The sequence below is a fragment of the Balaenoptera musculus genome, chromosome 17 (assembly GCF_009873245.2).
Source record: "Balaenoptera musculus isolate JJ_BM4_2016_0621 chromosome 17, mBalMus1.pri.v3, whole genome shotgun sequence".
Taxonomy (NCBI): Eukaryota; Metazoa; Chordata; class Mammalia; order Artiodactyla; family Balaenopteridae; genus Balaenoptera; species Balaenoptera musculus.
This window is the reverse complement of record NC_045801.1, coordinates 56061381-56073136: the sequence shown is the minus strand read 5'-3', so window position 1 is coordinate 56073136 and position 11756 is coordinate 56061381. Positions and strand designations below refer to the sequence as shown.

The following is an 11756-nucleotide window of genomic DNA, read 5'->3' as shown; positions in this document are numbered from 1 at the left end:
TAGTTATGCTAAAGAAGGACTTCATATTCAGTAATAGAACATATTTATCATTTTCTACCTAAGACAATGGAAAATTCACTATTATTTTTTTCATCTTGGATTATTATTTTAAAAATCATGTACTGGAAACAAAGCAATAATACAATTTTCTATTTCCTTCACTAAATTATGAGTAAGAAATTATCTAGCACAATGAATAAATCATTACATAGCCTTATAAATCTAAAAAGTTTTATTTAACCAACACAACCATATCGAATAAAATCAGTCTGGAGGAAAATTAGTTGCTTGCTATTTAGTGGGAAATAATATATGTTTGGACAACACACCCAACAGAATATCATAGAGTTTGATGCAAACTTCAGTCCAGCTCAATATCCTTTGGCTTATGCTTTCTCATAAACTCTGGTAGCAGTGACAGCATTCATGATACATTCCTAGGCACAAAAAAAATTATTGGTTAAATCCCTGGGACTAAACCACTTATATTTTGTTTATTGTCTCCTTCAATGTTGGGAAGGAAACAATATTCATCAAAAGATATTTGCTCTGGGCTCTTATTATATACCTGATATTGTAATAAGCTAGGGAAATATAAAGATCAAGAAGATGCAAGTCTTGCCCTCAAGGAATCCTACAATCTATGTGGTGAGTGAGAAACATAATTAGAAATGCACAATACAATATGATTCATATTGAGAGGGAATGGGGAATGCTTCCTGGGGGACAGTATACCTACACTGAGCTTAAAAGTATGAAGGATAATTGCCAGAGAGAAACCGTAATCCCAATAAACTAACCTTTTGTTCTACAAGGGCGATTATCTGTTTCTCTAGGTAGAATAATGATTATGGGATGACCTAGCAGTAGAATCTAGAATTAAGTAGCTAGAAGATACTCACCACCACCAGTTTATCATCCACTCGTTTTCTCTTTATGGTGGTTGATTTTCCATCCCACTTCTGCACCTGCACCAGGGCACCTTCATCTAAGGTTATGGTGCTCTGCGGGCATAATAAAAAAGTGATTATAATGATGGAGGAAAATAAAATTAAAAAATAGAACACTTTTATTTGCAGGAATATTTTGAGGTAATTAGCAATTTTAAATTACAAGAAAATGTTACAACAAGAAAACAATGAGTGCCAAAAACAATAACATACAAAATTATATGTATATTATGATCAGAATATTATACAAACATGCATTTGAAAAAATACTGTGAAAGAATATAGATAATAAATTTATGTTGAGATAGTAGAATCATAGGTGATTTTTTCCTTTTTTTCCCCACTCTTTTATAAATATTCTCTAACACTGTTACGTTATTTTAATTCACTTCCAATACTATATACATATATACACATATGGTATGACAAATAAATTATGTTAATCATTTTTTAAACTAATAAGGACAATTTTATAGAAAGGGGGAAAATTCACCAGCTAAATATTGAAGGCAACGTAGTTCAGATCTAGGAGTCAGGGATCTTTGGCTTATGGTGGAATGGTTTTCCTCCTTTTACAAAATGGCTTCTTGTAGGCAGCGGTCATTTAGAAACCAGCGTTTACTCTGCTCCAATTCCTTATTCCTCACCTTGACTTTCCTGTCATCTGCAGTGACTTCCTCAAATTCCTGGCTCAATTTGAAGGAAATCTCAGTATTTTTAAAGGCACTTTCTGATCTAATGGTGATCACATCCCCATTCACACTGATGATCAGATTGGGTTTGGCCATGCCAGCCATTTTCCTGGTAGTAAAGCCCACTCCTATAGTTGGGAAAAGAAAAATGTCAAGTTTACAATTTTCTCTCACACCTTTATTTAAGAAAGAGCAGTAGTGTGTGTGTGTGTGTGTGTGTGTGTGTGTGTAGGTGGGTGCACGTGTGCATAAAAGGTGAAAGACACCAGTGAGTTTCTTAAAGGTCTTATTTAAACATCTGCAGATAAGTAAAGCAGGCTAATACTTAAAGAACACCTGAGGCACAATTAGATGTAAGTCTGTTCTTTAAATTTTCACTTCCGGGTTTCAGATACAACTCTTTAGGAGACCCATTGTTAATTTTCCACAAGAATATGTACAAAGATTAAGTCTTGTGGGACATACACATTTTAAAAGTCACTGCACTCTCAAAATAACTGGCCATCTCAACCATGAGGGCAGCCACTGTCATTTTACTCAGTTCATGAAACACTTGGGAATCTCTACCTTTCCTTCTTAGATAACAAAAGTGATCAAATCCATAGTCAAAGACAATAGGATTTGGGGGGCCACTATACAGTTACTCGATTAAAAATTAATCTGTTTGGGTGTACAAAATTCACATTTCATGGCATTTGCTGCCAAGTCTAGTTTTCTTGGGTTTTCCAAATTACTCCACGATGAAATGAAGATTTTGATTAATTTTTTCAAAAGTCAAAATGTTTCCTGCATGCATAACGTTTTAGAATGGTGATGTTCCCAATAACTATAGAAGATGTTAAAGAGGGCTTAGGCATCAATTGTGAAAACTTCAAAGTTTAAGAAATCACTATTTTAGTAAGTTCAGAAATTAATACTTTGATTTCCAATCACTTAAGTGGCAAACTCCTCTTTTTTGAAAAAAAAGAGTGTATTTTTTGGGATGTGTGGCAGCTATGGGATGAACAATTTACAACCTAACGTAGACAGCAAGCAGTACCTTACTGTCGCTGCACAAATTATAATTTATGACTGTTATAGATGTGTCGGATTTTTTTAATGCATGTGCATAAATCTATGATACTTTTTTGACTACTTATAGATACCAAAATTTAGGAATAGTGGGGATCAGGGAGGCAAATAGCGTACAAAACCGAGGCTCTGATTTAGCTCCCCATCCGAAAGTAGCAACAAGTGGGAAGATAATATGCTGCTTCAGCAAGTCCTGTCTCTGTTTCAAAATATAATAACCTCAAATACATGGAGTGAGTCAACAGAGTGAATGGATGCAACATCCGGTGTGGTTCCAGACTGGCCAAGCTTATGAAAATCATTCTCTCCACTGGCTTGATTCTGTCCTCATTTGACTGTTGAAAACAATACCTGCTGACTGAAGGTAATCAACTAGAGCAGCTAATTTCAGGAGGTATCTTATTGTCTTTCATTATCATCGATACTTTATCATTTTAAAACACAAGGGTATAAGAATTTAAATATAAATACTAAAAGTGTAAAATGTTTCTAAAAATCAGTAAATAGCCTCAAATACGGACATATCTGTATCAGTGCATATTAATTAGTTTATTGAATTACAACCAGTTGATATTCTACAAAGCTAGGTTTCACTCATGTTGAAGTCCCTGATTTCCCTCTTGTCTGTAAACAAGGAAAACAGTAGTTATAGACAAGCAAAAAATATACTATAAGATTTAGAAGAAGGTTAAGTCTTGAGATTTAGGGATTCAATCATAACCTCCAATAAAGATATTGTGAAAAAAAATCTCTCCCCAATTTGCAACCCCTGGATACAACTTGATCATTCATGGCCGTGGCTGCCTGAGTGAAATACAGCCTCTCTACTCCTTTGCTTTACTTTTGTAATTATCTGGGGAACACACAGGCAATGTTAGCAGAACCTAAAAACCTGAAAGCCTCTATTATCAATAATTCTATGGCATCCCATATAATTTTAAATCAAACAAATATTTAAGACTTTTAAGGAACATATTTTCTGAAATTAAGATTTTTTTTCTCCCATAAAACAACCACACATTTTAATGGATTGACCTTAAAACAATAAAATAACTGGTTAACATACATTACTCAAAAAATTACATTAAGGTGAGAAATACAGTGCTTTCAGTTTCAAATGGAAATTATTGCATGCTAGGAAATAAATACAGTTTTATTTCCAAGTTATTGCTTATTTTATATGCAAAAGGAATGAATGAAAAAGAGGCAGAGAGGCAAGTAAACCAAAGATACTCAAGTTTATCAATCAAATAAAATCTTGGCATTTCTGTACAACATAACAATTCCATTTATACCCTTTTTCATATTAGTTCACCTTTAGGAAGCATTAGTTGTGACTTCCATCTAGAATGTTTCTAGAAACAAACGATTCACACATGTTACTTTTATCGCCTCTATATAGAAAGCAGCATTTCATGTCTGGCCAGTGCTTCCAGAGTGAAAAACAGCCATAAAGCATTCTTCCCCAGAGAAAAAGTTATAAACCCAGCCAATGTATTTCCTTACCCACTTCTTTCATGTAATCTTCAAAGTTTTCACTGGAGACAAGTTTCCAGGTACCTACAAATGCATCACACATTTTGGGAGCTTTCTAGAATTATTTTTCAAAGTGAGAAAGAAGCTGCAGCTTTCAGGAAGGTGCTATACCCTCTGAGTCCAGATAACTTCCTTTTAAAGATACCCAGAACAAGTGATTTTAGGAATAACCAATTGGGAATGGTATCAGATCATTTCCTTCATTGCTAGCCTCTGCAGTTTTTCCTTTGAGTCATGTTTTTAATAGAAATTTCTCAACTTTGGTTCTCCCTGGCAAATGGTCATTGAACTTAGAATACAACTTATTTTTAACCATTACAGAATATTTTAAACATTCCTGTTTCGACAGTTTAATATTCAGTGCATTGAATTTCCTCCTATTATTTTCAAACATATTTACCCCAGTGTAGAGTACAGCAGGGTAATTATCTTGTGATAAATTTTGACTCCCATTTCTGGAGTTTCTATTAAAATTACAATTATGTGGTTCATTTGAATTGAGGAACATAAGAATTATCTTGTATATTCTTAAGTAATTGCAAAGGCTCTTTGGGGCAGTACTGTCTCAGGAATTACCTGGAAATTAAAACAAAATAAGTAATGGCATTTTAAAAATTTTTATTTATTTATTTTTATACAGCAAATTCTTATTAGTTACCTATTTTATACATATTAGTGTATATATGTCAATCCCAATTCCCAGTTCATCCCACCACCACCACCACCCCTGCCCCGCTTTCCCCACTTGATGTCCATACATTTGTTCTCTACATCTGTGTCTCTATTTCTGCCTTGCAAACTGGTTCATCTGTACCATTTTTCTAGATTTCACATATATGCGTTAATATACGATATTTGTTTTTCTCTTTCTGACTTACTTCACTCTGTATGACAGTCTCTAGGTCCATCACATCTCTACAAATGACCCAATTTCGTTCCTTTTTATGGCTGAGTAATATTCCATTGTATATATGTACCATATATTCTTTATCCACTCATCTGTCGATGGGCATTTAGGTTGATTCCATGACCCGGCGATTATAAATAGTGCTGCATTGAACATTGGGGTGCATGTGTCTTTTTGAATTATGTTTTTTTCTGGGTATGTGCCTAGTAGTGGGATTGCTGGGTCATATGGTAATTCTACTTTTAGTTTTTTAAGGAACCTCCATACTGTTCTCCATAGTGGCTGTATCAACTTACATTCCCACCAACAGTGCAGAAGGGTTCCCTTTTCTCCACACCCTCTCCAGCATTTGTTGTTTGTAGATTTTCTGATGATTCCCATTCTAACTGGTGTGAGGTGATACCTCATTATAGTTTGATTTGCATTTCTCTAATAATTAGTGATGTTGAGCAGTTTTTCATGTGCCTCTTGGCCAGCTGAAGGTCTTCTTTGGAAAAATGTTTATTTAGGTCTTCTGCCCATTTTTTGATTGGGTTGTTTCCATTTTGAATATTGAGCTGCATGAGCTGTTTATATATTTTGGAGATTAATCATTTGTGAATATTCTCTCCCATTCTGGAGGTTGTCTTTTCGTCTTGTTTACAGTTTCCTTTACTGTGAAAAAGCTTTTAAGTTTCATTAGGTCCCATTTGTTTATTTTTGTTTTTATTGCCATTACTCTAGGAGGTGGATCAAAAAAGATCTTGCTGTGATTTATGTCAAAGAGTGTTCTTCCTATGTTTTCCTTTAAGAGTTTTATAGTGTCTGGTCTTACATTTAGGTCTTTAATCCATTTTGAGTTTATTTTTGTGTATGGTGTTAGGGAATGTTCTAATTTCATTCTTTTACATGCAGCTGTCCAGGTTTTCCAGCACCACTTATTGAGGCTGTCTTTTCTCCATTATATATTCTTGCCTCCTTTATCAAAGATAAGGTGACCATATGTGCATGGGTTTGTCTCTGTGCTTTCGATCCTGTTCCATTGATCTATATTTCTGTTTTTGTTCCAGTACCATACTATCTTGATTACTGTAGCTTTGTAGTATAGTCTGAAGTCAGGGAGTCTGATTCCTCCAGTTCCATTTTTTTTCCCTCAAGATTGCTTTGGGTATTCAGGGTCTTTTGTATCTCCATACAAATTTTAAGATTTTTTTTGTTCTAATTCTGTAAAAAATGCCAAGTAATGGTAAAGTACCCCAGCTTTCTCATTTCAAATGTTTTGTATGAATGAAAAAGAAAAAGTAAATTCAATTATCCACCAGGAATCTGTACAGCAGATTTAATTAATAAATGATCATTTAACCTCACTCATTCCATCCCCTAAATGAGAGCATAGTGTGGATTTCCACAGACCCCTTAAAAAAATAGACACCAGGGCTTCCCTGGTGGCACAGTGGTTAAGAATCTGCCTGCCGATGCAGGGGACACGGGTTCGAGCCCTGGTCTGGGAAGATCCCACATGCCGTGGAGCAACTAGGCCCGTGAGCCACAACTACTGAGCCTGCGCGTCCGAAGCCTGTGCTCCGCAACAAGAGAGGCCACGATAGTGAGAGGCCCGTGCACCGCGATGAAGAGTGGCCCCTGCTTGCCGCAACTAGAGAAAGCCCTCGCACAGAAACGAAGACCCAACACAGCCAAAAATAAATAAATAAATAAATAATAATTTTTTTAAAAAACCTGTCTGCTCTTAAAAAAAAAAAAAAATAGACACCAATCCAAAATATGCTCCCCATACTGAGAAAATTCATCCAGTTCCTGAACTATATTATAAGCTCTAAATTTATCCAGATCTAAATGGTGTTGCTTTACTTAAAAACAATCAGAAGTGGGGTGGTCACAAGCTATCAAAATCTAATTTCCTGCTTTTACATAGTGAATAATTCATGAGAATGTTTTTCTAAAGTAACCATGTTTTTCAGTCCCCCCCATCCCCTACCCCATACCAGAATGATGGAAGATGGTCACATGGGCAGCAAGCTCACATGAGCACACCCAGACTTTAGGAAAGAAAAAAAGAAGTTAAAATACTACGGGTGTGCTTAGTATCACTACACTGTGTATTCCATTGAACAGTATCTGCTGAGCACACGATTGATTTGTAAGTATCCTAAGGGCTTCCCAGAAACGGTTGAGATAGAGGATTCTGTAAAGGACAGGATTTTCTGTAGGCAAGCAAGTTGCTAAGAAAAACTGATAAAGTCATGTTACAATAGTAGTTTTTAACTGTTGCTTATGTTAATGGTGCAGTAATAGTGTTTATTCACTCTGGACTGTTGCATAGATACATAGACTGTGGGTGGTGTGCAATTCCGTGTAGACTTGCTATTATAAATTCACTGAACAAGAAAATAAAAATGATCAGTCTTCGTGCAGGGATAACTTCATGTTCTAAGTTAATAATGGCTTTTACTTTTTCATTTGTTTTTAGTTTGTTTTGTGTTTAAGACAGTTTTTTTAGAGAAGTTTTAGATTTACAACAAAATTGAAAGTTACAGCGATTTCTCACGTACTCCCTGCCTCCACACAGGCATAGCCTCCCCTGTTATCAACATCACTCACCAGAGTGGTACTTTTTTTTTTTTTAATTAATTAATTTATTTATGGCTATGTTGGGTCTTCGTTTCTGTGCAAGGGCTTTCTCTAGTTGTGGCAAGCAGGGGCCACTCTTCATCACGGTGTGTGGGCCTCTCACTATTGCGGCCTCTCTTGTTGCGGAACACAGGATCCAGACGCACAGGCTCAGTAATTGTGGCTCACGGGCCCAGTTGCTCCATGGCATGTGGGATCTTCCCAGACCAGGGCTCGAACCCGTGTCCCCTGCATTGGCAGGCAGATTCTCAACCACTGCGCCACCAGGGAAGCCCAGAGTGGTACATTTTTTACTAAGGATGAACCTACACTGATACATTACAACCACCCAAAGTCCGTATTTTACCCGAGGGTTCACTCTTGGTATTGTATGTTCTATGTGTTTGGACAAAAGTACAATGACATGTATTCATCCTTATAACATCATACAGAGTATTTTTACTGTCTTAAAAATCCTCTGTGTTTTGCCTATTCATCTTTCTCCGGCACTCCCACCACCTTCCCACAACTCCGTCAACCACTGTCATTTTTACTATCTCCATAGGTTTGCCTTTTCCAGAATGTCATATAATTGGAATCATATAGTATGTATCTTGTCAGATCAGCTTCTTTCACTTAATAATAGTCATTTAAGTTTCCTCCATATTGTTTCATGGCTTAATAGCTCATTTCTTTTTAGCACTGAAGAATATTCTGTTGCCTGGACATACTATGGTTTATTCATATTTTCACCTACTGAAGGACATCTTGATTATTTCCAAGATTTGGTAGTTATGAATAAAGTTGTTATAAACATCCACATGCAGGTTTTTGTGTGGACATAGTTTTCAAACCTGTTGCGTAAATGCCAAGGAGCATGAGTTTTTGTGTGGACATGGTTTTCAAACCCTTTGGGTAAATACCAAGGAGCATGATAGGGTAAGACTTTGTTTAGTTCTGCAAGAAACTGTCACATTGTCTTCCAAAAGGTCTGTACCATTTTGAATTCCCACCAGCAATGAATGAGAGTTCTGTTGCTCCACCTCTTCAGCAGCATTTAGTGTTGTCAGTGTTTTGATTTTGGCCATTTTAATAGGTGTCTAGTGGTATCATTGCTTTAGTTTGCATTTTCCTGATGACATATGATGAGGAACATCTTTTCACATGCTTATTTGCCCTCTGTATGTCTTCTTTGGTGATGTGTCTGTTAAAGCCCTTGGCCCATTTTTTAAATTGTGTTGTTTGTTTCTTATTGTTTAGTTTAAGACCTTTTTGTACATTTTGGATAACAGTCTTCTATCGAATGTGTTTTTAGAAAATATTTTCTCCCAGTCTGTAAATAATGGTTTACTTTTCAAAATATATGTTGATGTTTTACTTTTAGTAACAAATTGCTTCAGACAGATTTTCAAATGATTATCATATTTGAACATATGTGTATTGTGACACTGCAATTTAAACATTTTTTTAGAGATGGACTGTCCAATACTGTAGTCTCTAGTCACATGTGGCTCTCGAATACTTGAAATGTACTAATATGACTGAGAAACTAAATTTTTTATTTTATTCAATTTTAATTAAAATTTAAGAAATGATCATGATTCAGTTGCTGGAAAACTTTTAAATGTATGTGAAAGAACTTGAATATGTAAATCTACCTTTTCAACTATAAATTTTATGAAATCTAAATGTCTATGAAGCATTTCAAAATAAAATTTAGAATCTGAGTGGAGGTGTACTGTTAGTATAAAATGCACATTAAATTTTGAGGACAATATGGAAAAAAGTACAATATCTCATCAAAAACTTTTATGTTGATGATATGTTGAAATGACAACATTTTAGACATATTGGGTTAAATAAAATATATTACTAAAATTAATTTAACCTGCTTATTTTTTACTTTCTTAACGTGTCTGCAAGAAAATTTTAGGTTACATGTGGCTCACGTTATTTTTCTATTGAGCAGTGCTGATTTAGAGTACCACAACACCAAGGTCCATTTGTTTACTTGACATGTATCATAGGCAATTTACTAGCCACTGGGGATTCAATAATGAGCAAGCCACACCAGGCATTTGCTTGCTCTCATGGAGCTTATATTCTAGTACTAGAGAAGATAATATACAAAGAGATAAATAAATAAACCAATTCAGCTGTGTGTTTCAGAGAAAACAGAACAGGGTAATCTGATATAATGACAGCTGTGATGGTTGGCAGCTCCAGATGGGGCAGTCCAAGAAGGTCAGTCAAAGGAGGTGAACAGTTGAGCTGACACTTGAACAATGAGAAAAAGACAGCCATGGAAAGACCAGAGAAAATAATGTTCCAGACACAGGGAATAGCAGGAGTTGTTGGTTTCATACCCATTCATGACGTTTACTCAAACATGACCACCATCAGTAAACCATGACAAAGTATTGATATATGTTCCTATAAACCATGACCAAAGTACAGATATATGTTCCTGGTGATAAGAGTCTAAGCTCCATTAAGGCAGGGGCTTTCATCTAGATTTTTCACTGATGTAACCAGGTATTCAATAAAATGCATGAAGGAAAAACTAGTTCGGTGGGTTAGTGAGAGTCCAGCAACACTCCTGTAAAAATACTTCAAGAATATTTCTGTGGGCCAGTAGCTTCATGTCCCTATGTCGACATATTTAGTGACTGATCATTGTTGGAGAAATGGTAGAGTTGAGATTTTTCTACAAAAAACATTAGCTCCTTTAATGATTTCATATAAACAGGACTCGTAGTAACCTATATATAGTAAAGGGCCCTGGCAATGAAAGAATTAAGATGTGAGAGGGTAGTTGAGCCTACATGAAGGAATTTCATGAAATCAATTGTGTAGAATAACAAAATAGGCTCGACAGAATTACTTACTTGAAGAGATGCTATCTTTAAATACAGTTCAATTTATGTTCCAAATACATGAGCCATCCTGTGAAATGCTAATATTCTTCTATGCACAAGTCCACTAAGTTATGTATCATGTAAGGTAGAGAATTCTTTCTAGACAATAAGCTGTCCAGAAATTTAAAGCAGAGGCACACACCTCATAGTTTATGCATCTGCTCTGCAGGGTAACTGGGAATATAAGCAACTGCCTAGTTCCTCCATAATTTATCTTCATCTCAGTTCCTAATACTTACTCTTACTGCATAAATAAGATAGAACGTTCCCTCATCAAACGGAGGTTCCTCCATCACCTTTCACCACAGAGTCCAATTGACTGCTGTGTGAGTAAAGTGGTATATAATAAGGAGAAACACACTAAAAAAACATTTAATGTTATACAACCTTGGGTTCAACACTTTTTAAAGGATATTTTCTTACAAGGACCTGGTGTATAGCACAGGGAACTCTACTCAATATTCTGTAATAACCTAAATGGGAAAAGAATCTGAAAAAGAATATCTAAAAAAGATATATGTATATGTATAACTGAATCACTTTGTTGTACGCCAAAAGCTAACTCAACATTGTAAATAGACTATATTCCAATATAAAAATAAAAATTTTTACAAAAAAATGAAGGGGAAAAAAAGAATATTCTCCCTTTGTATTAAGGAAGAGAATTCAGATTTAACCAAAACTTTAGTGGTCATCCTTTCTTGAAAACTAGTAGAAATTATACTATTTATATTTTCAAACCTAGTTTCAATGTATAAACTAGGTTTATAGTTTGGCAAATAATTTTCAGAAAATCTTTTTTTCAAACACACTATGTCCAAGGCACTAGACTAGTTGTGGTGAAGGAGTATAATAATAAATAACACATGATTTCTGCTCTCCTTAATGATCCAACTTTCCATTCTAGTTACCAGCCTGGGACCAAAGTAAAACACAATATAAAACCTTTTTTAGATGTTTTGCTTTGACAATCATCTTAATATGGATTTTTTTTTTGCACAAGAGGCTCTTGCTGCTCTCCTAAAAATTGTTTTACACTTTTAGCATCTTTTATTAGCACATACTGTGTAAAAGA

General features: G+C 35.3%; 1 protein-coding gene across 1 annotated transcript; it reads right to left on the bottom strand.

Moving 5' to 3' along the window:
- Nucleotides 1-214: 214 nt before the first annotated feature.
- Nucleotides 215-4377, bottom strand: LOC118883218 (fatty acid-binding protein, adipocyte). Its single transcript, XM_036829776.1, has 4 exons — nucleotides 4220-4377; nucleotides 1598-1770; nucleotides 903-1004; nucleotides 215-437 (listed from the first exon to the last, which is right to left on the bottom strand). The coding sequence occupies exons 1-4, from the start codon at nucleotides 4290-4292 to the stop codon at nucleotides 387-389; spliced, it is 399 nt and encodes a 132-aa protein (XP_036685671.1). The 5' UTR covers nucleotides 4293-4377; the 3' UTR covers nucleotides 215-386.
- Nucleotides 4378-11756: the final 7379 nt, after the last annotated feature.

What these genes read in the sequence shown, in the direction of transcription:
- LOC118883218 (XM_036829776.1), bottom strand. Translation starts at nt 4,292, where the DNA reads ATGTGTGATGCATTTGTAGGTACCTGGAAACTTGTCTCCAGTGAAAAC. An exon ending in AGATTACATGAAAGAAGTGG is followed by an intron (nt 1,771 to 4,219) that starts GTAAGGAAATAC and finishes TCCCAACTATAG; the next exon opens with GAGTGGGCTTTACTACCAGG. An exon ending in CAGATGACAGGAAAGTCAAG is followed by an intron (nt 1,005 to 1,597) that starts GTGAGGAATAAG and finishes TTATGCCCGCAG; the next exon opens with AGCACCATAACCTTAGATGA.